The sequence below is a fragment of the Lissotriton helveticus genome, chromosome 2_2, assembly GCF_964261635.1.
Source record: "Lissotriton helveticus chromosome 2_2, aLisHel1.1, whole genome shotgun sequence".
In the NCBI taxonomy this organism is placed as follows: Eukaryota; Metazoa; Chordata; class Amphibia; order Caudata; family Salamandridae; genus Lissotriton; species Lissotriton helveticus.
The window spans coordinates 379,375,519-379,399,461 of NC_136060.1; the positions used below are offsets into that span (position 1 = coordinate 379,375,519).

General features: G+C 51.6%; 1 protein-coding gene across 2 annotated transcripts in view; it reads right to left on the bottom strand.

The window, feature by feature from the left end:
* Positions 1-23,943, bottom strand: part of CFAP99 (cilia and flagella associated protein 99) — a 381,916-nt gene that overhangs the window by 193,019 nt on the left and 164,954 nt on the right. For both annotated transcript variants that reach the window (XM_078679007.1, XM_078679006.1), the window contains exon 7: positions 4,591-4,671. In XM_078679007.1, coding sequence (XP_078535133.1) covers positions 4,591-4,671 — 81 coding nt within the window. The remainder of the gene's footprint in view (positions 1-4,590; positions 4,672-23,943) is intronic.

Genomic DNA, 23,943 nt, shown 5'->3' on the forward strand with positions numbered 1-23,943 from the left:
AGTTTCGAAATTTACATTTGCATGTAGGTGTAAATCTGCGAGTTCAGATTGACAACTTTCTTTTAGAATAGGGCCCATGGAGGGGGACAGGTCATGGTGTATTTGATCCAGAGAGGTACTGTTCTTACTGCCGGACTCAACCTGTGCTGTAGAGGCATCGATCTATACAACAAGAAATAATTATTTCAGTGTTTGTAAAATTATATTATAGTTCACTAAGTCTACTATGTCATCTGATTTACTCTGTAACAATATCTGTATAACTCACTGTCTGTGGTTGCTGACACATCTATCACTCTCTAGAGCTGAAAAAGATAATACACTTTTGAAATAAATGCACACACTATCCTGAACTGGTATGCATGTTCTTATAGCTGTATGCACCTTCCGCAAGTTAGATATGTATTCTATGATCTGAATGATGCTTAATCCACATAGTACGTAATCTGTAACATACTAAATAGTTATTGGTATTAAGCTTTCACTCTTGGCAATTCACACTCACTTCCTGACCATTGGCAAAACCTTAATACCATACATGAGTTTCAATATACAAAAAGTCTGTACACAAAGAGGATTCACTAAGTACGCCGGAACCACAGCCAAACTTCAAAAAAGACTCCAACGCATCCAGAACGCCTCCGCACGACTCATCCTGGACATCCCTCGTCACAGCCACATCACCGGACACCTGAGAGACCTGCACTGGCTCCCCGTGAACAAGAGAATCACGTTCAGACTCCTAACCCACGCACACAAGGCTCTCCACGACCTGGGCCCCAAGTACCTCAACGACCGCATGACCTTCTACACGCCCACCCGCCAGCTACGATCGACCCGCCACGCACTCGCCACCGTACCACGCATCCGCAGAGCCACCGCCGGAGGAAGATCCTTCTCCTACCTGGCAGCCAAGACCTGGAGCATCCCTCCCCACCCACCTTCGGCGTACCCAAGACCATCTCTCCTTCAGGAAGCAGCTCAAGACCTGGCTGTTCGAGCAGTAACATACCCCTCTCCCCCAGCGCCTTGAGACCCTCCCGGGTGAGTAGCGCGCTTTACAAATGCCGTGATTGATTGATTGACTAAGTCCTGTCGTGAATAGGTGCAATTGAGTTTGTAACTCTTGAAAGAATGACAATGTATAGAGTTTGTAATCCTTGGCAGGATGACTCCAATTCTAAGTGCAACTCAGAGTCTAAATCCTTAGTCTCTATTGTTTATCCAGAATACTACCCTTAGAACAAGGTCCTTGATAATGCCTGATGAAAATGCATTGAATTCTGCACTCCAGGCAACATGTTTCAGGCTGCAGCAACTAAGTATAACAAATATATAGGAAAAAAACTCTCTGAAACACAAGGAATTTATACTCAATGGACCCAAGATGGCCGCTACCATTGCAAATGTCAAGTAAGTCCTGTGGCACTCTGGAATATGTTGTTTGTTGTGCTTCTACTTGTATGCGCTGCATGGCCTAGTTGTTGCAGTCACAAAGGCTCACTCCAAGTGGCCGCCATGTTCTGCATACACTGCAAATGTCAAGGGAGTCCTGTGGCACTCTTGGAAATGTAGTTTGTTGGGACTCTGCTTGTATGCTCTGCATAATCTTAGCGTTGCAGTCATAAAGGCTCACTCCAAGCGGCAACCATGCTCTGCACGCACTGCTGACCTCCTCTGCAGTGAAACACTTAGGCACTTCTGCAGTTTGGACGAGTGCGTCTCTGCTCCTGCCCAGCATGCACCAGTGAGCATGGGACAGATTTATCCTTTGGCCCACGCCGTGGGGAAAATGATCAATTTGCTAAATCCATTGAGATATGTTCACCCCTGCCTTTTCTAACTTTATTGTGCCATGGTATACAGCTGACTTAGTATGATATTTATTATTTGGAACTTTCAATTATCAACCTTTGCACAAATGCCCTGTACCCTTCAAGTGTTAAGCACAATCCTTTTGTAAAGATCGTCACACTGTTCACATCATTACAACGTTACAATTGTTTCCCAAGAAATTCAGATGAAGCCTCTTCAATTTAAAACTTGGTTCTTTTATTCAAATTTCTTTAAACAATGGATAGCCAACGCGTTTCGTCCTTACCATGGAACACCACTGTTTCGATTTGCTTGTCCGCACCAACTTCCGATTGTCTGCCCTCACCATCCTATAAATAGGGTGGACAGCTCTGCAAAACTAAATGGAACTTACTGTGGTATAACTGTTCTGCTTTGTTGTGGTGGGTGTTGAAAATGGCAATGTATATGTACATAAGCGGCGTTCATTTGTGTTCACTGTACCCCTTGTTGTAAGCAGAACGGATATCGCTAAACACTGACTGTGTTATCCCGCCAGCATAGACCCATGCACACACATACACGACAGCCATTTTAGACACCATGGCCTCTCTGCCCATCTGTTCCCGGCACCCCTCCCCGCGCGCACTGCTCATGCATCGGCCACAAGACCCTCTCCCTCTGCGTGACCCTGCTCTAGAAGTCGCACTCCTGCTTGACCCACACCCCCCATTTCCTCCCAAGAACACCCTTCCCCTCAGCTGACAACCCCCCCCGGCTGCACTTGGCCTCTCGACCCGGTCCCAAGTCCTAAGACCAAGCCTCGTGGATGTACATCCCCCTTTTCCCTGTCCAGCATAACAAAACCGTGATACACCAACCGAAGTGTCCGACCTTATCACCTGACCAACCTTTGACCTGATCATCCCCTCCTGCCCTCGTGTCCTGTAGGAATGTCCGGCTGAGAGATCACAATCTCTCTTGTTACATTCAGGAGGGGAGGATGACATCTGAGCGACTGGTATGGGAATAGGCCTGAAGCTGGGATTCCAAGCATGCCTTTTCCTACTTCAAAGCGTCTTTATTGTAATAAGGAATGTTTGTGCATCATAAACATGTGTATAAAAGACGAAGCCTCAGAGAACTTGTTAGAGCACCTCCTGAAGACACTATGCGAGTGTCCGAAATGACAGGCTCTCCTCATGAGAAAATAAAACTCTATTCTTGTTTTCCTGCTTCCAGCGCCCGTCTCTTTATTTGGTAATTGTTCAAGATGGGAACAAAAAGGCGTCCTGCGCCAGCAGCCTGGGCATCAGGTGCGTTATGGGCTGACTTTTCCACGAGCATGGGACAGATTTATCCTTTGGCCCACGCCGTGGGAAAAATGATCAATTTGCTAAATCCATTGAGATATGTTCACCCCTGCCTTTTCTAACTTTATTGTGCCATGGTATACAGCTGACTTAGTATGATATTTATTATTTGGAACTTTCAATTATCAACCTTTGCACAAATGCCCTGTACCCTTCAAGTGTTAAGCACAATCCTTTTGTAAAGATCGTCACACTGTTCACATCATTACAACGTTACAATTGTTTCCCAAGAAATTCAGATGAAGCCTCTTCAATTTAAAACTTGGTTCTTTTATTCAAATTTCTTTAAACAATGGATAGCCAACGCGTTTCGTCCTTACCGTGGAACACCACTGTTTCGATTTGCTTGTCCGCACCAACTTCCGATTGTCTGCCCTCACCATCCTATAAATAGGGTGGACAGCTCTGCAAAACTAAATGGAACTTACTGTGGTATAACGGTTCTGCTTTGTTGTGGTGGGCATGGACTTTTCTTTAAACAATGGATAGCTAACGCGTTTCGTCCTTACCGTGGAACACCACTGTTTCGATTTGCTCGCCCGCACCAACTTCCGATTGTCTGCCCTCACCATCCTATAAATAGGGTGGACAGCTCTGCAAAACTAAATGGAACTTACTGTGGTATAACTGTTCTGCTTTGTTGTGGTGGGCATGGACTGTAAATTCCATACCGTGCCGGAACTGAGATGTATGCGTACAGGAGGGCACAAGTTCTGCCCTCCTGTGTGCACCCAAACGGGGCGAGGCACGAGGGGGCCCTCTAGGGCCTCCTTTGTTTCCTCTCTGCCACAGTTTTAATGGAGGAGGAACCGCCATGAAAACCGTGACAGTGATGAAACTTTTAATATGCTTGGCAGGAGCGCCACGGTCCCACCAAGCCTATTACTGCCTCTACACCGCCTCACCACTGTCAGGAAATGGCGGCTCGCTGGCGGCTGCGGCGGGACAATGGTGGTCCGACCGACCCAGTTGCAATAGGGAGGTCGGGAGACGACCACAGCTGCGAGTCTGGCGGTCCGTGGACTGACAGACTCGTAATCAAGCTCTCAATGTCTCCCTTAAGCTTGAAGTAACTTCCTCAAAGGTTGATTAGGCACAGCAGGAGGAAGGCCCTTGGCATTAAAGAGCTACGGGTTAGTTGAAATCCTGCTCATCCAACCACCTTTTACAACACAACGTTTCAGTTATCATACTACCAAATGAGAGGGAGACATTTTATGGTTCCAAAGCCAATCAAAAAACTTTAAAAGGTGTTCTACTTTATTGAGCATGCATTACAATGCACACTGTAAGCATATCTGACAGTGGGTTGAGTGCAAACAAATTCCTTAAACCTTTGGATGGAATGCAGACCTCGTTTTTCTAGGACGAGGGGTGTAACCTACGAGCATGATTTTGAGTGTATTATGGTAATATTACCTACCTCTGCTCTTTGGCGATTTTTCAACTTTGCCTCTCCCAGTCGCTGCATTTCCTTTGGTGGTTTATAGGTGGATACCGGAATCTAAGTAAAAATGAGACTCGATTGAAGGAATAGGAAAGAACTTGAGAATAACATCCTCCATTGTAGAAAACTCACACTTTAATAATTAATATTGTGTTACAAATATTTTTCATCCGATTAAGATAGCCAACAAATGTACAGGGAAAACAAGTTGAAGAATGCTCTATAGATGCAGGCATATCAAAAGCATAACAAATTGACACAGTGCCTACTCAATTTCATTTATTAGATGAAATATAATAACAAACATTTTGATACATAGAAAACAACAGAAATATGGAAGTAAGAGGGATAGGGGTGTTTTTGCCCGAGTTTTCCAAGTAGATGCTTTGCCTAACTGTGCACCCTCTGGGGCCAGTTTTGGGGTAGGCCTCTTGCGAGGACCTATTACAACTGAGGCCAAGTTCTGCACTGAGGACAGCTACCTTGTATGGAAAGGAGTACAGATGAAGAATCGAGGTCATGAAGAGTAGACAAGGTCTCAGCCCTCCTCCAGTACTGAAACCCCTATAGTCTTCAGGTCCACCTTCCCCGTATGGGTTTGAGCAAATTCACTCCTACCCCGCTCAAGCCATAATAACGGCAGATGGACGAGAAAGGGGCCATCATCTGTAACTGCACATTATACACGACCCCCAAGCCTATGTAACGATAAAGGTAAATGGACAAGAAGAAAGCATCATCAATAACTTCACATTTCACACCAACCCAGCCTAACCCATGAGAAAGGCAGATGGACAAGGATGGGATATAAGCCGTAAATTCACAATCTCAATATCAATAGATATTGGCATTGTCAGGCTAAGGTGCCTGTCAATGTACATGTAAGCAGGCTAAAACAAGTAAGAGTTACTGAAAGCAAGCAGGAGTGTAATGATTCATCTAGGATACCTCTCACAAGTGTTTTGCATCTACATGAAAAAGTGCCATTTTTACTGTGTAGCTGTTTGTAAGAAGGGGCGATCCCCGAGGGTCAGGTTGTGCTCACCCGACCACTCCCGGACCCACCTCTCCCACAGAACTTGCCGAGTCTTGATGGTGAGGTCCTCACCGGGGAGGACTTCGGGTCTAGGATCGTACACACTGAGCTCACACCACACTACGAACAGACACCACACCGGTGGGTTTTAGTAACAAGATCTTTATATAAGCAAATAGCAAGGTAGCACTCTTATATACACAGGGGTCAAGGGACCACAAAGTCTTGGAGGATTCGGGAAGGGGGAAGCGGGACAGTCTTTTAGTCTCTGGGACCGTACGAGGCGTACCCTACGCACAGCTCTCAATCCTCGAGCCGGGGGGTACGGGATGATGGTCGTACTGGCTGCTTCACCTCTGTCGAGTCGGCTCGGTCGTGATGGTGCTCTCGATGGTCCAGCCGGACCAGAGTACTCCTCGAGCCGCGACGAGGTCAGCAGGGCTCGATCTGGAGCCGTTCGGAGGAGCCGCGACAGCGTCAGCAGGGCTCCGGTGGTCTTAGAGGTCGAGCCGCGACAGCGTCAGCAGGGCTCCGATGGTTCAGTTCAGCTTGAGCCGCGACAGCGTCAGCAGGGCTCCGATGGTTACAAGAGGACGAGCCGCGACAGCGTCAGCAGGGCTCCGATGGTTCAGTTCAGCTTGAGCCGCGACAGCGTCAGCAGGGCTCAGAGGTTCAGGATGAGTCTTCTTAGGGTCGGCCGCGATCAGATCAGCAGGGCTTCAGGTCCAAGATACAACTGCCCGCTAGTTGTCGGGCGGGCCCAGTTATAGTCCTTCTGCTCTTTGATCTCCGGACCCTCGCAGGCGGAGGTCTCAAGCCCTGGGGGCTGGTCGTTGGCGAGGTCCGGCGGTTGGCTCTTTGATCCCTTTGAAAGATGGGTCCAGGAATTCCCAGACGCCCAGCGGGTCTGGAGCCAGCCCCCGGGGAGGCCAGAGGGGTGATCGAAACTGGCCCACAGGGGAGGGCCAAAGGGGTGACAGATACCAGCCCCTCAGGGGAGGCCGGAGGTGCCATCGAAACTCCCTGGCTTATCTCACTCGGGAGCCCTTTACCCCCCAGCCGGGACTGGCGCGCCTTTGGAGGCTGGGTTTCACTGGGGCCGGGGTCACGCTAGGCCCAGGGAGACAGGGATGTCGGGAAGGGAAGATGGCGTCCGGGCCTTGTGGGGCATGCAATGTTAGGCGCTCGGAGGCGGGAGCGGGACGGGGACATGCGGCCTCGTTGTGGGTTTACGGGGGTTCGGGCTCATCGGGGGTGAGACGACCAGGCTGCTGGGTGCAGGCTATTCTTGCGGGGACGCTGCGCAGGGGCGCAGGGTGCAGGCCTACGCTCGCAGGGTTCTGAGGGACAGAGACGGGCCACGCCACGAGGCCGGGTCCAACACGTGTCCCCCCCAGCTGAAGGCGGGGAGAACTACCCATCCTCTTGGGGGTTCTCTTCGCTGAGGCGGAAGAATCGGGACAGGCCGTCTGCGTTGGCGTGGTCAACACCAGGCCGGTGCTCAACAGTGAAGTCCATCCCCTGGAGTGAGATGGACCAGCGCAGCAATTTGGGATTCTCCCCTCTCATCTGCATTAGCCACCGGAGGGGTCGGTGGTCGGTCTGGACCCGGAAGTGAGTACCGAACAGGTAGGGCCTCAGCTTCTTCAGGGCCCAAACCACCGCGAAGGCCTCCCGCTCGATGGTGCTCCACCTTTGTTCTCGAGGGAGTAGCCTCCGGCTAATGAATGCTACGGGTTGGTCTAGGCCGCTCTCGTTCACCTGGGACAGGACCGCTCCGATGCCATGCTCGGACGCGTCCGTCTGGACTACAAACTCTCGTGAGTAGTCGGGGGCCTGTAGGATGGGGGCGGTGCACATGGCGTCCTTCAGCGTTTCGAACGCCTCCTGGCAGGCGGAGGTCCAGCTGACTTTCTTCGGCTGGTTCTTGGAGGTTAGCTCCGTGAGGGGGGCTACGATGCTGCCGTAACTCTTGATGAACCGGCGGTAGTACCCCGTGAGCCCTAGAAACGCCCGCACTTCCGTCTGGGTCGTGGGGGCCTCCCAGGCCACGATGGCATCGATCTTGGGCTGGAGGGGGGCTACGAGGCCGCTTCCGACCTGGTGCCCAAGGTAGATTACGGACCCTTGTCCGATCTGGCACTTGCTTGCCTTAATGGTGAGACATGCCCCCCTCAGGGCGGTCAGCACCGCCCGGAGGTGCTGGAGGTGCTCGGGCCAGTGGGAACTGTACACCGCGATATCGTCCAGATACGCAGCGCTGAACTCTTCCAACCCCGCCAGGACCTGGCTCACCAGCCTCTGGAAGGTGGCGGGGGCGTTCTTCATCCCGAAGGGCATCACCCGGAAATGGTAGTGACCATCCGGGGTGGAAAAAGCGGACCTTTCCTTAGCTCCCTCGGTGAGGGCGATCTGCCAGTATCCACTGGTCAGGTCGAATGTGCTAAGGAAGCGAGCAGCCCCGAGGCGATCAATAAGCTCGTCGGCTCGGGGGATGGGATGAGCATCGGTTCTGGTGACTGCGTTGAGCCCGCGGTAGTCAACGCAGAACCTCAGCTCAGGAACAGCACCGGGGGCGGCTGCCTTTGGAACCAGGACCACGGGGCTAGCCCATGGGCTGTCAGAGGCTTCGACCACCCCGAGGGCCAACATCTTCGATACCTCGGCCTTGATACAGGCCCGGACTCGGTCAGGGACGCGGTAGGCTCTGTGCCGTACCGGAGGGCTGTCCCCGGTGTCCACGTCGTGGACGCACCAGTTGGTGACGCCGGGGGTGAGGGAGAAGAGGTCTGAGAACTGTCCCAACAACTGGCGACAGTCCTCACGCTGCTCTGGAGAGAGGGAGGAGGAGAGATTCACTCCCTCTACGGAGCCATCTTTCTCTTTCGTGGACAGGAGATCGGGGAGAGGCTCCGTTTCTTCTTCTTCCCCATCGTCCGTGGCGAGGAGCAAACTCAACTCGGACCGGGCGAAGTGGGGCTTGAGGCGGTTCACGTGAAGGACCCGCAAGGTGTTCCTGGGGGACTCTACATCGATGAGGTAGGTCACTTGACTCCTGCGTTCGATCACCTTGAAGGGCCCTGTCCACTTGTCTTGCAGGGCACAGGGCTCTACGGGGGCCATCACCCAGACCCGCTGTCCGGGCTGGAACTCGACCAGAGTGGCATTCTGGTCATACCACCGTTTCATTTCTTCTTGACTGGCCTCGAGGTTTGCCTCGGCCAGCTCTCGGAACTTCCTCGTCTGGTTCCGGAGGGCCAAGATGTATCGAAACACATCGGGAGGGGGCTCTGGGGCCGCCGCCTCCCACCCCTCCTTGACCAGGGTGAGGGGTCCCCGGACGGGGTGCCCGTAGAGCAGCTCGAAGGGGCTGAACCCCAGGGACTTCTGGGGGACTTCGCGGTACGCGAAGAGGAGACAGGGGAGGAGGACGTCCCACTTACGTCTCAGGGGCTCTTCGAGACCCATGATCATCCCTTTGAGGGTCCGGTTGAAGCGTTCCACCAGACCGTTCCCCTGGGGGTGATATGGGGTGGTGAACTTGTAGGTCACCCCACATTGCTGCCAGAGGGACTTCATGTATTTTGAGATGAAGTTTGTCCCTCGGTCGCTGACGACTTCCCGGGGGAATCCCACCCGGGAGAAGATGGCCATGAGGGCCCGCCCCACCACGGGGGCCGTCACCGTCCGGAGGGGAATGGCTTCGGGGTAGCGGGTGGCATGGTCCACCAGCACTAGGATAAAGCGGTGCCCCAAGGAGGTCTGGGGGTCGAGGGGGCCCACGATGTCGATTCCCACCCTCTCAAAGGGGGTACTGACCACGGGGAAGGGTTGGAGAGGAGCCTTGCGCTTCCCTCCGCTCTTTCCGCTGGACTGACACGTGGGGCAGGACTTGCAGTGGCCTTCTACATCGGAGCGCATGCCCGGCCAGTAGAAGTGGGTGACCAGGCGATGGTACGTTTTGTCTTGTCCCAAGTGTCCCGCCAGGGGTACGTCATGGGCCAGGTTCAGGAGAAAACCGCGGAAGCGTAGGGGGACCACCAGCACTCGGCCGGACCCTAGTTCGGCGGACTTTTGTTCGCTATACAATAGGCCGTTTTCCCAATAGACAAAGTGGGAGCCGGACTGGTCACCGGCGGCCTGGGCGGCGGCCTGCTGCCGCGGCCCAACCAAGGATGGACAGGAGGTCTGCTCTAGGCAGAATTCTTCACGGGACGGTCCCCCTTCCTGGCGCCACTGGGCCAGCTCAGGAAGGTCGTCCAGACTCGGGGTCGATTCGACGCTAGGGCCGAGGGGACCTGCGTCGGAGGGGAAGCTCTCCCCGGGGAACAGTTCAGGGGCTTTGGAGGGTTCAGGGACCTCGGGGTCCTCAGGGGTCGTTGGGGCCGCCTCTAAGGTCGCCCCTGCGGGGGTGATTCTTCGGGCGGTCATCGACCGGGTACTCACACAGGCCCATTCGGGCAGGCCCACCATCTCCAGGTGGGTCCTCTTCTCAACCCGCTGCCATGGGGAGCTCTCTAGGTCGTTGCCGAGCAGGCCGTCCACGGGCATGTCAGAGCGGACTGCCACTCGTAACTCCCCAGAGACGCCCCCCCACTCGAACGGGACTTGAGCTATCCGGCAGGTGCGGACGGAGTTATCGGCTGCGATCACCCTGCAGGAGATGTGGGGGACAATCTGGGCTTCGGTTACTAGATGCCGTTTCACAGCAGTGATACTGGCCCCCGTGTCTCGGAGCGCCCCTATGTGATGGCCATTGACAGTCACCTGCTGTTGATACTTCTCGGTATTGTCGGGTAGGGGGGCTCCTGGGACCATCTCTCTATCACCCAGGGATACTAACATCATGGCTGCGGGGTCAGCTCCCCCGAACTCCTCTTCTCCCTCCTCTTCTTCTAGGGCTCCTGAGGTGATGTGGCGCGCTGGGGGGCCTGCAGTGGCAGGCTTTTTGAACAACGGGCAGCGGGGGTCATTGGCATAGTGCCTTGGTTGCTGGCAATGGTAGCAGGCTTGGCTGGCTCGGGGCCCTGGCTTAGCTGGGGGAAACCCTGCGCGCGTTGTGGGAGGCGAGGTGCCGGGCTGGTTTCTGGGGGGACTACGCGGGGGCCCTACCTGGGAACCCCTCTGTCTATTCTGGTTCCCTCCTCCCCTCTGGCGGGAGGACCCCTGTTCATTTCGGCCAGAGTCTCCCCCGGGCCCCCGGGGTACTCTGGTGCTCACCCAGCGATCGGCCTCGACGGCCAGCTTCCGGGGGTCAGCCAACTTGCTGTCCAGGAGGTGCTGCCGGAGTTCCACAAAGCAATTCAGGGACAAATGTTCGTAGGCAATGAGGTCGATGAGCCCCTCAAAGGTGGATACTTTGCTGCCCTTGATCCACCCTTCCAGGGCCCGGCTGTAGAAATTGACATATTCTACCCAGGTGGTGCCGGGGATCTTCTTGCAGTCTCGGAAGCGTTGGCGGTACATTTCTGGGGTGAGCCCGTACCTTGTGAGGAGGGCCTCTTTCATGTGGCTGTAGGAGGTCTGTTCGGCAGACGGTAGGTCGAGTAGGGTGTCTCTCCCCTCACTCAGGAATCGACCCCACAGCCCGGCTCCCCAATCTTTCTGCGGAACTCGGTGGGAGGTCATGGCGACCTCGTAGGCCTTGAACCATTGCTGGATGTCATCGTTTTTATAATATTCTTTGACCACGTCCTTGGGGATGTGGACCTTGGGTTCCACCGGGGGAATGGCCTCTCGGGTCGCTGCTGTTTTGCTGCCTTCGTTCCGGGCTTTTAGTTCTATTTCCAATATGCTGCGCTCGTGCTCCAGCTGGAGCTTCTTTCCGTCATGTTCTCGTTGGAGCTTCTTCTCCTCCAGTTCTCCTTGCAGCCGCAACTGCTCGATGGCTAGCTTTTTCTCGGCCAGCTTGAGTTCTCCCTCCATCTTCAAACGGGCTAGTTCTAGCTCGTGGCTTCGGTTGCGTTCTCGGTCGGCCATCTCTTCTGGAGATAGACCTCTCTCCGTGCTGGGAGTCCGCGTCGGGGACTCTGTTCTTTCTTGCTCTGGAGCGTGGGTTTCGGTCAGAGGGGCTCCCCCCCCATCGGCTTATGTCGGTGCTGGAGGTTGTGCTCCGGCCTCCACCCAGGCTGTTAGAGCTTGTTGGAAGTCCTCTTTGGTGTTTAATCCCGTTGACGGGATACGGAGATCCTTGCAGAATTGCTTGAACTTACGGTGCGAATAGTCTCCCAGAAGCTCCATCTGGAAGGTGGTCTTGTCGGCTGTGACGCTCATGGCTGCTTCTTCGTTCGGGTAGTGTGTCAGTACTGTATGATCCCTAGACGTAGGTTCTTATCCCACCGCTGCCACCAATGTAAGAAGGGGCGATCCCCGAGGGTCAGGTTGTGCTCACCCGACCACTCCCGGACCCACCTCTCCCACAGAACTTGCCGAGTCTTGATGGTGAGGTCCTCACCGGGGAGGACTTCGGGTCTAGGATCGTACACACTGAGCTCACACCACACTATGAACAGACACCACACCGGTGGGTTTTAGTAACAAGATCTTTATATAAGCAAATAGCGAGGTAGCACTCTTATATACACAGGGGTCAAGGGACCACAAAGTCTTGGAGGATTCGGGAAGGGGGAAGCGGGACAGTCTTTTAGTCTCTGGGACCGTACGAGGCGTACCCTACGCACAGCTCTCAATCCTCGAGCCGGGGGGTACGGGATGATGGTCGTACTGGCTGCTTCACCTCCGTCGAGTCGGCTCGGTCGTGATGGTGCTCTCGATGGTCCAGCCGGACCAGAGTACTCCTCGAGCCGCGACGAGGTCAGCAGGGCTCGATCTGGAGCCGTTCGGAGGAGCCGCGACAGCGTCAGCAGGGCTCCGGTGGTCTTAGAGGTCGAGCCGCGACAGCGTCAGCAGGGCTCCGATGGTTCAGTTCAGCTTGAGCCGCGACAGCGTCAGCAGGGCTCCGATGGTTACAAGAGGACGAGCCGCGACAGCGTCAGCAGGGCTCCGATGGTTCAGTTCAGCTTGAGCCGCGACAGCGTCAGCAGGGCTCAGAGGTTCAGGATGAGTCTTCTTAGGGTCGGCCGCGATCAGATCAGCAGGGCTTCAGGTCCAAGATACAACTGCCCGCTAGTTGTCGGGCGGGCCCAGTTATAGTCCTTCTGCTCTTTGATCTCCGGACCCTCGCAGGCGGAGGTCTCAAGCCCTGGGGGCTGGTCGTTGGCGAGGTCCGGCGGTTGGCTCTTTGATCCCTTTGAAAGATGGGTCCGGGAATTCCCAGACGCCCAGCGGGTCTGGAGCCAGCCCCCGGGGAGGCCAGAGGGGTGATCGAAACTGGCCCACAGGGGAGGGCCAAAGGGGTGACAGATACCAGCCCCTCAGGGGAGGCCGGAGGTGCCATCGAAACTCCCTGGCGTATCTCACTCGGGAGCCCTTTACCCCCCAGCCGGGACTGGCGCGCCTTTGGAGGCTGGGTTTCACTGGGGCCGGGGTCACGCTAGGCCCAGGGAGACAGGGATGTCGGGAAGGGAAGATGGCGTCCGGGCCTTGTGGGGCATGCAATGTTAGGCGCTCGGAGCCGGGAGCGGGACGGGGACATGCGGCCTGGTCGTGGGTTTACGGGGGTTCGGGCTCATCGGGGGTGAGACGACCAGGCTGCTGGGTGCAGGCTATTCTTGCGGGGACGCTGCGCAGGGTGCAGGCCTACGCTCGCAGGGTTCTGAGGGACAGAGACGGGCCACGCCACGAGGCCGGGTCCAACACTGTTCTAGAGGCTTACCAATGACACTCACCACTGAGTGTAACCTGCATTTCTCTGCTCTGGAGGCTTACCAATGACACTCATCCCTGCTTGTAACCTGCATTTCTCTGTTCTGGAGGCTTAGCAATGACACTCACCCCTGATTGTAACCTACATTTCTCTGTTCTGGAGGCTTAGCAATGACACTCACAACTGATTGTAATCCTCATTAAGAGGGAGAGGCCATAATGTTTAGGGAGATGATAACTCAACAGTGAGATGAAACATGAAGCATCCATCGCCCCATGGTCAGCCAACCCTGCACCCACCTTTCACACAGCAGGAGGGTTACGAAGAGCCAATTGTCAATGTGACAGGCAAATACTAAGCATAACCCTCATACAAGCAAGGGGTTTATTATTTATTATTTATTTATTTAAACAACTTGTAAAGCGCACAAATACCCCTAGGTGTCTTGGCGCTGCAGAAGGTATGTCTTAGAAACGGAAAAAAACTATTACTTGAAAAGCCATGTTTTTATTTGTTTCCTGAATGACAGCAGTGTAGGGCTAGCCTTAATCTGGGAAGAGAGTTCCACAGTTTAGCAGTGGCAGCTACAATACTTCTTCGCCCCAGTTGGTTCTCTTGGTACTAGGGACGACAAGAAGATTGGCAACTGCTGAGCGAAGGGATCTGATGGAAGTGTAGACTTGAAAGGATGTATGTCATTACGACGCTGTGTTTACACCACGCTACCATTACAACGCAGTTATCACAACGCAAGTCATTACAACAACTTGCATTGGAGGGCGCTGGATTGTGGATTATTTTAATTTTCTATTCCAACTCCAGCCCACGTAACAGTAGGGAAGGTGTTAAAATAGAAAATTAAACTATTCCTTGAGCAAGAGCGCCATCCAGCGCAACTCGTAGTAACGACTGCGTCGTAAAGGCCCCGCGGTGTAAACACCGCATTGTTATGGAGGTTTCCCGACCTGAAATGACTTGTTCAAAAATTCCGGCCCTGTATTGTGAATGGCCTTATAGGAAATACAGAGAGCTTTAAATTTTGTTCTGCTTCTTATGGGCAGCCAGTGGAGCAGTCGCACCGCGTTAGAGATAGACTTGAATTTGGGAGTACCCAACAGTATCCTAGCAGCCACGTTCTGCACCAACTGCAGCTTACGAAGAACTATTTCCTGTTCACCACTAAACTGGCAGTCAGGGGGGATCAGATGATTATACAACCTTTTGATCTGTAAATTACTTTGGATTTTCCATGTGTTGTTTTTTACCTGAAGTTCCCTTGGCATGTGTGACGGCAGTATCCAATATAGTTGGAGACATCAGAGTAGCCTTTAATAGAAACCTAACTCTTCAGGCAACACAAGCCCCTTTCTAACTTCTTATTCCAATTCCATTCATAATTATAAAGTGCTGTTTACAATTTTAGCGAAGATTCTTCTTAAAACAAAAATCCTTCATTTTGTTTTTGTTATAATGAGTTCCTTAATAAATGTGTCTTCGTCTTTGCCTACTGCTCTTGGTGGGGGTGGCAGGAGGTGATCCTGCCACGTCACTGAGCATACTGGCTTGATTGGAGTAAAAGGGAAAGACGCCTTATACTGGACGAGGGACCTGACCTCCAAGGTAATTGTAAGCCTCACTAAGGAAGGACCAGGGAGAGGCAAATCCCAGTTCCAGAGGCCACAGAGAGAGATGGGATAAAGCCAGACTTCCAGGATACTGTAGAATGCTGAAAGGAGGAGAGGAACCTGGTAAATGACACCCAGGCGACCTCATAAGAGTTCAGTACCAAAGAGAGGTGAGGAAGGGTGGTGTCATCATGACCAGCAAGATACCAACACCCAGTGGGTAGCTGTAGACTGCAAACAGTAATTAGATGGCAGTGGACAATACAGTTGATTAGTAGCTCATGTCTTCAAGGAAGCTCTACTCAGTAGGTATGGAGGGGTGCATTCTAGTAAAAACAAACAGAGAGAACCATCGCGGAAGAGGCTCAGAAAGTAAGACCTCCTTGAGACACTGAGCATGGAAGGAGTTAAAGATCCCTGAGAATAACACTATCCTATTCAGTTTTCACTTCACATCACAAAAGGAATGGATTAGGAAATGCTTAAAGTGGAAGACCAGTGTGTGAGACTCATCCGCCTTGCAAGAAGGAACTCAGCATTTGAGAAAGTAAGTGTTATCGCTGGGAGAATACACATTGCAGTGGTACCTCCGCGATCCCAGGGAAGCCCTACACAAGCATCAGTGGTGGTAGTGTGCAATCAAGGTGCATGAATAGGAACAAAAACGTTGTTTATCCAAACTTTACACTACAATATGGATGTAGGCAAATCAACTGAAGTAGCTCAAGCCGATTCAGGTGCAGCTGTTACTATATATACTATTTCTTAAAACTCCTTGAGAATTAGTGGATATCGTCTAAATGATAGCTTCTGAGCCCAGGACTGCAATGAAGGTCAGCAGTATTCCTCCTGGTCAAATTCATCCAGCAGATGTGCAGCTAGTGTGTAATGCTGGCCAGGGGTTGGCAGTGAAAACCACTTCTCCACTGCAGATATAGCCTATTGATTGTATCAGGCTGGTGGCCGCAAATGACTGCATGGCAGGAAGCAGCCAGCAAACAGGCTGAGATGGTATCAACATGATGTTGAAAGATGCTGCCCTGCAATATTCTCACTGGTCTAAAAGCTGTTTCCACATATTTATGTCCTATGGTAAGCACTGATTTATTATTGAACTAGCATAATAACAAAAGAAAGCTATTTAGGGCTCTGGGGATTGTGTTAAAAAATTGCCATGGGGAAGCAATAGTTGTATATATATCTATGTATGGCTATAACAATGGAGTATGCTGTAATCTAAGTTTGGGGTATCATATTAGAGATCTAGAACATAGTTGGTGACTAGGAGCATCTGCTCATAGAAGCAAGTGCCCTCACCCACCTAAAGGTGGCAGGCTTCAACATTGGGCCTGCTTCTCGTTAGGCTGGTGCTACATTGCCCAGCGGCCCCCTCAAGGGACGCTTTGCTGGAAATCTTCTCACTTTGCCAATGCAGTACTGGAGATATTTGTTGTATCCCGGTATAATGATGGGAAGATTGGAATAGGATCTGAGTTAAAATTGACTATAGACATTTGGTAATGGTAATTTTATTAGGGTGAAAATATCTATGTCAAGACTACAAATAATGTGGGAAACCTAGAGACATAATGATCCTAGCTTCTCCTGTGGTGCAGTCAAATATATTTCATTTGATACAGATACAAGGTCAACATGTTTCATGCCTATGTCGTCAAAAAACGATTAAGTGGCATTTCTTCAGGATCAAAACGTGTATGTAGCTTATTTTCACTTAGGGAGAGTAATGGTTTTCTAATATGCATGTGACCCCACCTCTGTGTAAAATATACCATAAAGTAGTTCAGTTGGCTGACTTACACTCATGTGTAGGTTCTCAATGCTAGCAAACTGGTTGAAAAAACCCACAAAAAACAGACATTAAACAAATATAAGTACCACTGCAGTACTAGCTTAGTGAACTCAAATCTATGGAACATGCACGATTGTGGATGGTGAAGTGAATACATAGGAATCTAGCATACCATACTCGTGCATCAGTAGTCTTCCAAATGTAACAACGACCGCGTTGTGACACCGCATACCATATCCCCGCAAGTCGTTACAACGACTTGCGCGGGGGGTGGGCGGGGAGGGCGCTGGATGATGGAATAGTAAAGTACTATTCCAACTCCAGTCTGTGCGGACTTTAGGGAAGGTGTTGGATTTTAAATTCAACACCTTCTCCCCCCCCTCGCAAGTCGTTGTAACGACTTGCGGAGTAATGGTATGCGTTGTCACAACGAGGTCGTTATAACAATCGCGTTGTGACAGCATGCGGGGTCACGGATGCGGGATGAAGGTGCTTTACCAGTACAGAGACTTCAATGTTGACTGTGGTAGAGGAGTTCAGGTGTCTCCTTGATCAAGGAGGATCGGAGGTCATTATTCTTTTAGACCGGAGTGCAGCCTTCGATACCATGGATCATCACATTCTCACTCAAAAAGTCACAAGGGCTGGTGTCAAGGGCACAGCACTAGAATGGCTCGCCTCTTTCATGGAAAATCGTTTCTTCCACGTCTTGGATCAGTCTTGCTACTCAGCCACTCTTCCTCTGAGTTGTGGGGCTCCTCAGGGCACCTTCCTGAGCCCCACTTTGATCAACCTTTACATGCGCACTCTCACTGAGATTGTTAATTCAATTAGTTTGTCATTGGTCTCATACGCCAATGACACCCAACTGGTCGTTTCAATTTTCCTTGACTCCAGTTCCAGTCACCTTTCTTTGACCTCCTGCCTCCAAGACAGTTGGATGGCTGGATGCAAATTAAAGCTTAATGAGGACAAAACGGAAGTGATGCTGCTTGGTAATAACTCTGCTAGCATCCTTCCAAGTCCCCTATCTGACGTCTTGAGCAAGTTGCCAGCCCCAAAAAACGCAATAAAGAGCCGTGGGATGAGGTTAGACGTCAGTCTCAAGATTGATCATCAAGCAAAAAAGCTTGTCCCTACTTGTTTTGGCTTCCTGTGCCTGTTGAGAAAGGTTCTCAGTCTTCTCCCGTTCACAGCAAAGAGAGTGATTGTCTAGGCCCTCGTGTTGTCCCGTCTTAATTATGGAAACGCCCGTTTTCTCGGCTTGCCCCGCTATGCACATTAGAAAGTTGCAGACTGTGCATAATGCTGCTGCCCAACTTTTAATGAAAATTCCCAAACACCAGTCTGCTAAGATGGCTCTTAGGACTCTCCACTGGCTACCCGTGGAACGCTGAGTGCAGTTTAAGACACTGCATTATGCATAGGACTCTCAACATTAAAGGGCCCTCACTCTTGAGCCCGTTAGCCTCCTCATACATGCATGGAAGAACCCTTAGATCCTCTTAAGCTTGTACCCTGAGGGTTTCTAGGATCAAAAGATCCCGATGGGGCAGGGGTACCACCTTGTTTTTGGCTCCTAAACTTTGGAACGCCCTGCCTCTGGATCTGCACTCAATGGAACCGGAACTCTTCTTCCATAAGGCCCTGAAAACATGGCTTTTCCGTGACTAATCGTCTTGTAGCCTCATCATTTTAAGGTGTCTGCTGCAGTGCTTGGAGGCCTGCGGGTAACCATGCGCTACACAAACACACTAGACTAGACTAAAGACTAGGTATTCCCTCACTCATGAAACTCTATGGTTGTGGTGGTCATCAAAGAACGCAAGTTGATAAGCACTAAAAAGATTATTATTATCAGCATGGTGCCCATACTAATCCTGTCCTAATAATTTTAAAAAGTTGGCCTATTGCCATTAGAGGAAATTTATTAGTGGGGATCCGCGACTGCCAGGGAGAGAGAGCGCCTGAACGAAGCACCACATGGTAGCAGGACGGAGAGCGCACTGAAGTCTGGAACGCCGGGGAGAGAGAGCGCCTGAACAAAGCATCACAGGGAAGCAGGACGCCGAGGGAAAACCGATGCCCTGGAAGTGACGTGGAGACCCGAAAGGCAGGGGCGGCTGGTGACATTTTACAGTGGTGTGGCGCAAACTGATTTGCGAGTGCGGGCCCCAGGCCACTCAGGCCGGCGGCGCCCCCCCCCTCCCGACCCACATACACAACACTCAAAGAAATGTATTCACACACGCATACACACATCCATTCACAACACTCTCCACCAAACATTCATGCATACACGCACGCTCGCTCGCACCAAACACTTTAAAATAAAAGAAAAACACACACTCTTACCTTGCTGCCGGTCCCGGTCCGCGCCACCTCTGGGCTCTGCTCCCCACACGTCACAGGCTCACAGCGCCCCTTGCCAATCCTGGCGCCAGGGGCACAGGTACCTTCTCGCCCGCAGCACGCCCATTAGGGCTCCTAATGGGCATGCGCAACGCCGCAAAAACACAAGTGCGCATGCGTGGGCACGGGTAAAAATTCACCCTCTGTCCCCACGCATGCGCACTTGTGTTGCCGCCTGTACAATCATGTCAATCAATCAACATGTTGCCCGCCCGGCGGTCTGATGTCATGTTGATTCATTGACATGATTGTCACAGTCTTAACTCAAAAAACGCCGAGGGAGCTGCGGGCGGCTTCGGGCAGGGGGGGCTATGCCCCCACACCCCAATGGACGAACCGCGCCTGCCGAAAGGTAAGACCCACTCTCCAAGGACTGGAACGCAAAGTGTTGCCGCACGGGGATGGCTGCGGTTTGACCCGTCTGGTCCGCTTCTGCGCATGCGTCCCCCAGCGGCAACCATTTTGGTAGTTCACGCGCTCCGAGTCCAGAAGCCGTGACAGTATCTTTCTACTTTCACCCAGAGATATCAGCTGCTGAAAACATCCAAAATCTTTGTGTGAAATAGAATAAGTGATTACTGGTGGAATCAGACCCGGAATTGACAATTCCCCTTGTAATTTCTCATTTCTTAGAGGACCCTCAGGGTTCAACTTATCAGAGGTCAGATTTTCACCACCTTTGGAGCTACCGGTATGCCAGGTATCGTTAATTTTATGAGTGAGTAAAATTGAAGGAATGTATGTATTCAGTTTAAATTTCTACAAATTTACCTTTCATTGTCGCATATTAAAGACCGGAAAATTATGCACATACACAGTTATCACTCCAGCTCCCGGGACTGCCCACAGCTTAGAACATACTGGTCTCCTCTACTCACTCTCAGTTGGAACATCTCACAAGCATCTCGAACATCTCCACCTGGGGGACGGGTGCCCTTGTGGCCAGTACTCTAGGCCACGTTAGCACACCGTTGCGATGCATATCTTTGACCTGGCCTTAATACTGGTTTGCCGCAGCCCATGCAGGTAAGAGCAGTGGGGCTAGGTGAGGGAGGATTTTGAAGGAAGACCCATACATGTGGCCTAAGAGTTGCCGACTTTAGAGGTGAGGGACAATATTCAAGTCTCAGTGTCGGCTCAACATCCTGTGATTCTGGGCAAATCACTTGTTCTCCCCGGGCCTACCAAAAACGAATGTGTCCTTGTGTAATGTAACTGGTGCCCGTTTAAAGCGCTAGTTTGCGCTATAGTAAACTGCAACAAAAAAAAATTCAGACACAACAGACGCAAATGTTAAACCCTTTTCTATACCCCTCTCCCCATACTAGCCAGCAGTGCAGAGGCGAGGCAGCCTTGGAGTGCTTTGGAGCAGAGGTGAGGCAGACTCGGAGTGCGTTTGGGTAGTGTTCCAGGACCAGCATCTGGTCACAGTTCTTGGACTCGTGGGCCGGACCCCCCCCGCCAGCGGCGGAAGCGGTCTTGGAATAGCCCCTGGAGCAACGGAGGGCAGTGGGGCTGTGAAAATTGGACCTGCGGTGCCTTCCAGCTTGCGTGTTCACGGGCTTGAGCCGGGAGCGGCTGGCGGAGTGTGACGTGGTTCAGCCACACTGGCCTACCCGCTGCGTTGGATTACAAGCCGTGCCCGCCTGGAAACTCCAGCACTTTAGGTTCCCACTGCCATTAAACATGGAAAAGAAGGCTTGGCAGTCAGGGCATATTCTTGAGCACGAAGCGGTGAACACCTGGAAACAGACGGTGAGTGGTGGCAGGTTGAATTCAGAGCTAAGATAGAACCTGGCTCGCAGGTGCGTGTAACTTAATAGCTTATCTGCTCAGCTTGCTCAGTTTGTTTCATCTGCTGGTCTCAGGCTGCTTGGCTACATTCTGCGACCCCACGCTCTGCTATTCTACCCTCCCTCGTGGATTCCTGTTAGTCCACCCCAGCCCGCCTAAATCTGGCAACGTCAAACTGTCCCAGCTGCCCGACTCCTTTTGTTACGCTTGTTACCTGCCACCGGTCGTCTTGGGCACCGCCTGGGCACCCATCAACTGAACTTAGTTTCAGCTTGTTTCAGCTAAGTGGCTGACTGTGGTGGACTTGCGGCAACACTTGGGATGCCAGGGCTTGGGTCGAAAAGCATGAGAGAAAAGTGTAAATGACAAGGAAGTGCCACAGAAGTGAGAAGCAAGAAAGCAAAGCCTTCTCAACAAGGAAAGTGAAAGAGTGGTAGTAAGGTCACTACAAAGGCCCAAAGGCTTTGCGAGGCTTTGCGAGGGCAGGGCACGGCAAGTAGCGAATTCCACCCTGATCCTACTCTCCCTGCTCTGCTACTACGCCCTACAGTGAGCGCGGGTTTGCCTGTCACTTCTACGCAGCTTTCACGTTGCCCACACAGTCATTTGAACAGTCATTTTGAACAGCCTGGACAGGTCACCCAGCTCTCCCCTTCTTTCTTTCCTCCGCCTAAAGCAAAGAATGAGATCGGGGAAGCAGAGGTCTACAGCCCCACAAAAGAAAAGGAATCGGAGAGAAAAACTTGAGATATCTATCATGGTCACAGACCGGTTACATAACCTGTTGCCAAGCGTTTCCGGAAGCACTACAGTTAGTACGCTCCCGGTGCAATCAAAGGAAGCAGGCTTGGTGGGCCAACATGCATACTTGAAAGACGTAGGGTTGGCAGTCTTTTCCAGCAACATGAAAATTAAGGGACTGCCCATTCCCCTAAGCCCCACAGTGACCATCAGCAAGGGAAGCTCAGGCGGTAACAACGAGATGGGCAAATCTCAAACTAGCCAAGGGATAGTCACCAGCCAATTTTTCAAGTTCACTCCATCACAAGAGGGAGGAGCTCCTAACATATAACGGAGAGCAGTTTAGGGGTCCTCGCAGCCACAACTTTAGATAGTTGCAAAACAACGACCCCTTTAATACAATCAATACCCAGGTGCGACTTTGCAGCCACTCCTGCTGTTAGATCAAACCCAATCTTCAACAACATCGACCCCTCAACTGAATTTAACAGAGAGACAATGAGAGATCCAGCAGCCATCAATACTGTTCCCCCTGACGTCAGTTTAAACACAATGGGTAATCATGCTGATCCACTAACAAATCCTGCCGCAAAGGAAAGTGTATCTGATATGACAGAGGGGAGAGAAGCTATCTACATCTCTGCTCTTATGCCATCTGTACCACAAGCGCTTGCACCCTTCGGGGGAGAGGTATATAGTGAATCCGCCCAATGCGCACAACATGATTCTACCGGGTCTGCGGCTTTGCTATATACAGAGGAAGCTCACGCTGTGGAGAGAGATCTCTCCTTTCTTGAATCAAAACAATGGGAAAAATGCTGTCCTCATATGATAAAAATGCCCCTGACCATTCTCAATCATCATCGTCTCCAAACGAGGAGCAGAAGGAGGAGTTTAAAAAAGAGAAGGCATGGGCTACAGCCCTGGACATCCTACAAAGGTCAGCTGATGCTATGACCTATCAAGCAAACAAAATGGACATACAAATCAGCCTTTTGAACACACTAGCTGTGTACATAGCCAAAACAGATGACAAAATTACAAACTTGAACAACCTGATCAAACGGGCTCAAGCTGTCGCAGATCACCCGTAACAAGGATGCGATTGCTCTACCAATAATCGAGAAACTGAGCACGCTCCCAGTAATGATGGAAAAACTGTTGGCAGACCTAAAAGAAATTACAAACTCCAAGCCATTCCCTTAAAGTAATAGCGACGGCGACTCATGTCATGCAACCAAAGAAAAGGTGGCAGCAACTCCAAGGGTGCAAAGGGATGAAATCAATGCCTTGTCCTCACCCCTGGATATATCAGCCACTGGCAGATTAAGGAGCGACCAACAAAAGTCCCCACTTGCGGGCAAAGCTAAGTCCACCTCACCATCTCAAACTGATCAAGACATTGAAGACCAGATTGGCAAGGTGAAAAGACAAAGGAAGCGAAAAGGCCGGAATAAGATCCGCAGGAGCAAACAAGATCTGAGCCATTTCCCTCTGTTAACACCAACAGACGAGCTGCCGCCACAGAGCATAATGACCCAATAAGAAATGCGAGCAAAAAACCAACAGGAGGTACAAACCAACCCATTGGAAAGTGATAAACAAAAAAAGACTGGCACCCTGTTACCTGCAATAGAAAAGGACGCAGCCGGGGTAGATCAGGATCACTTGGCTAATAGGGGGAAAAAGGAGTCAACCACAACCTCTCGAATGGCACTTTTTGACCCAAAGCCGTTGCAAGAGGCCGAGGGCCAAAGCTCCACCAGGCCCACGGACCTTCTTGGTAGCGCCAATCCAGCAAATTCGACTCAATTCAGCAGCTCACACTAAGATTATTCGGGAAATTTTACTATATTGGTGAAGGGCAATGGTGGTGAAGTTCCAACCGCCCGCGGCACAAATCGAAAGAGCTCTAGTAGTGTACGGAACACGCCACCGCACACACTTGTTCACAAAGCAACGAATGTGCAATTATCAGGACCCCCAACAGGAATAGATCCATTGCATTGGGCCCAAAGATCAGAGCCACAACCAAGGCTTCCAGTGGGCCCCTCCCATGGAGATCCAAAATTTCACACTTTTTTACCTGGAGTATAGGTCAAAAGGGAGCTGCGACATATTAAACCGCGGGAACATCAACAAACTA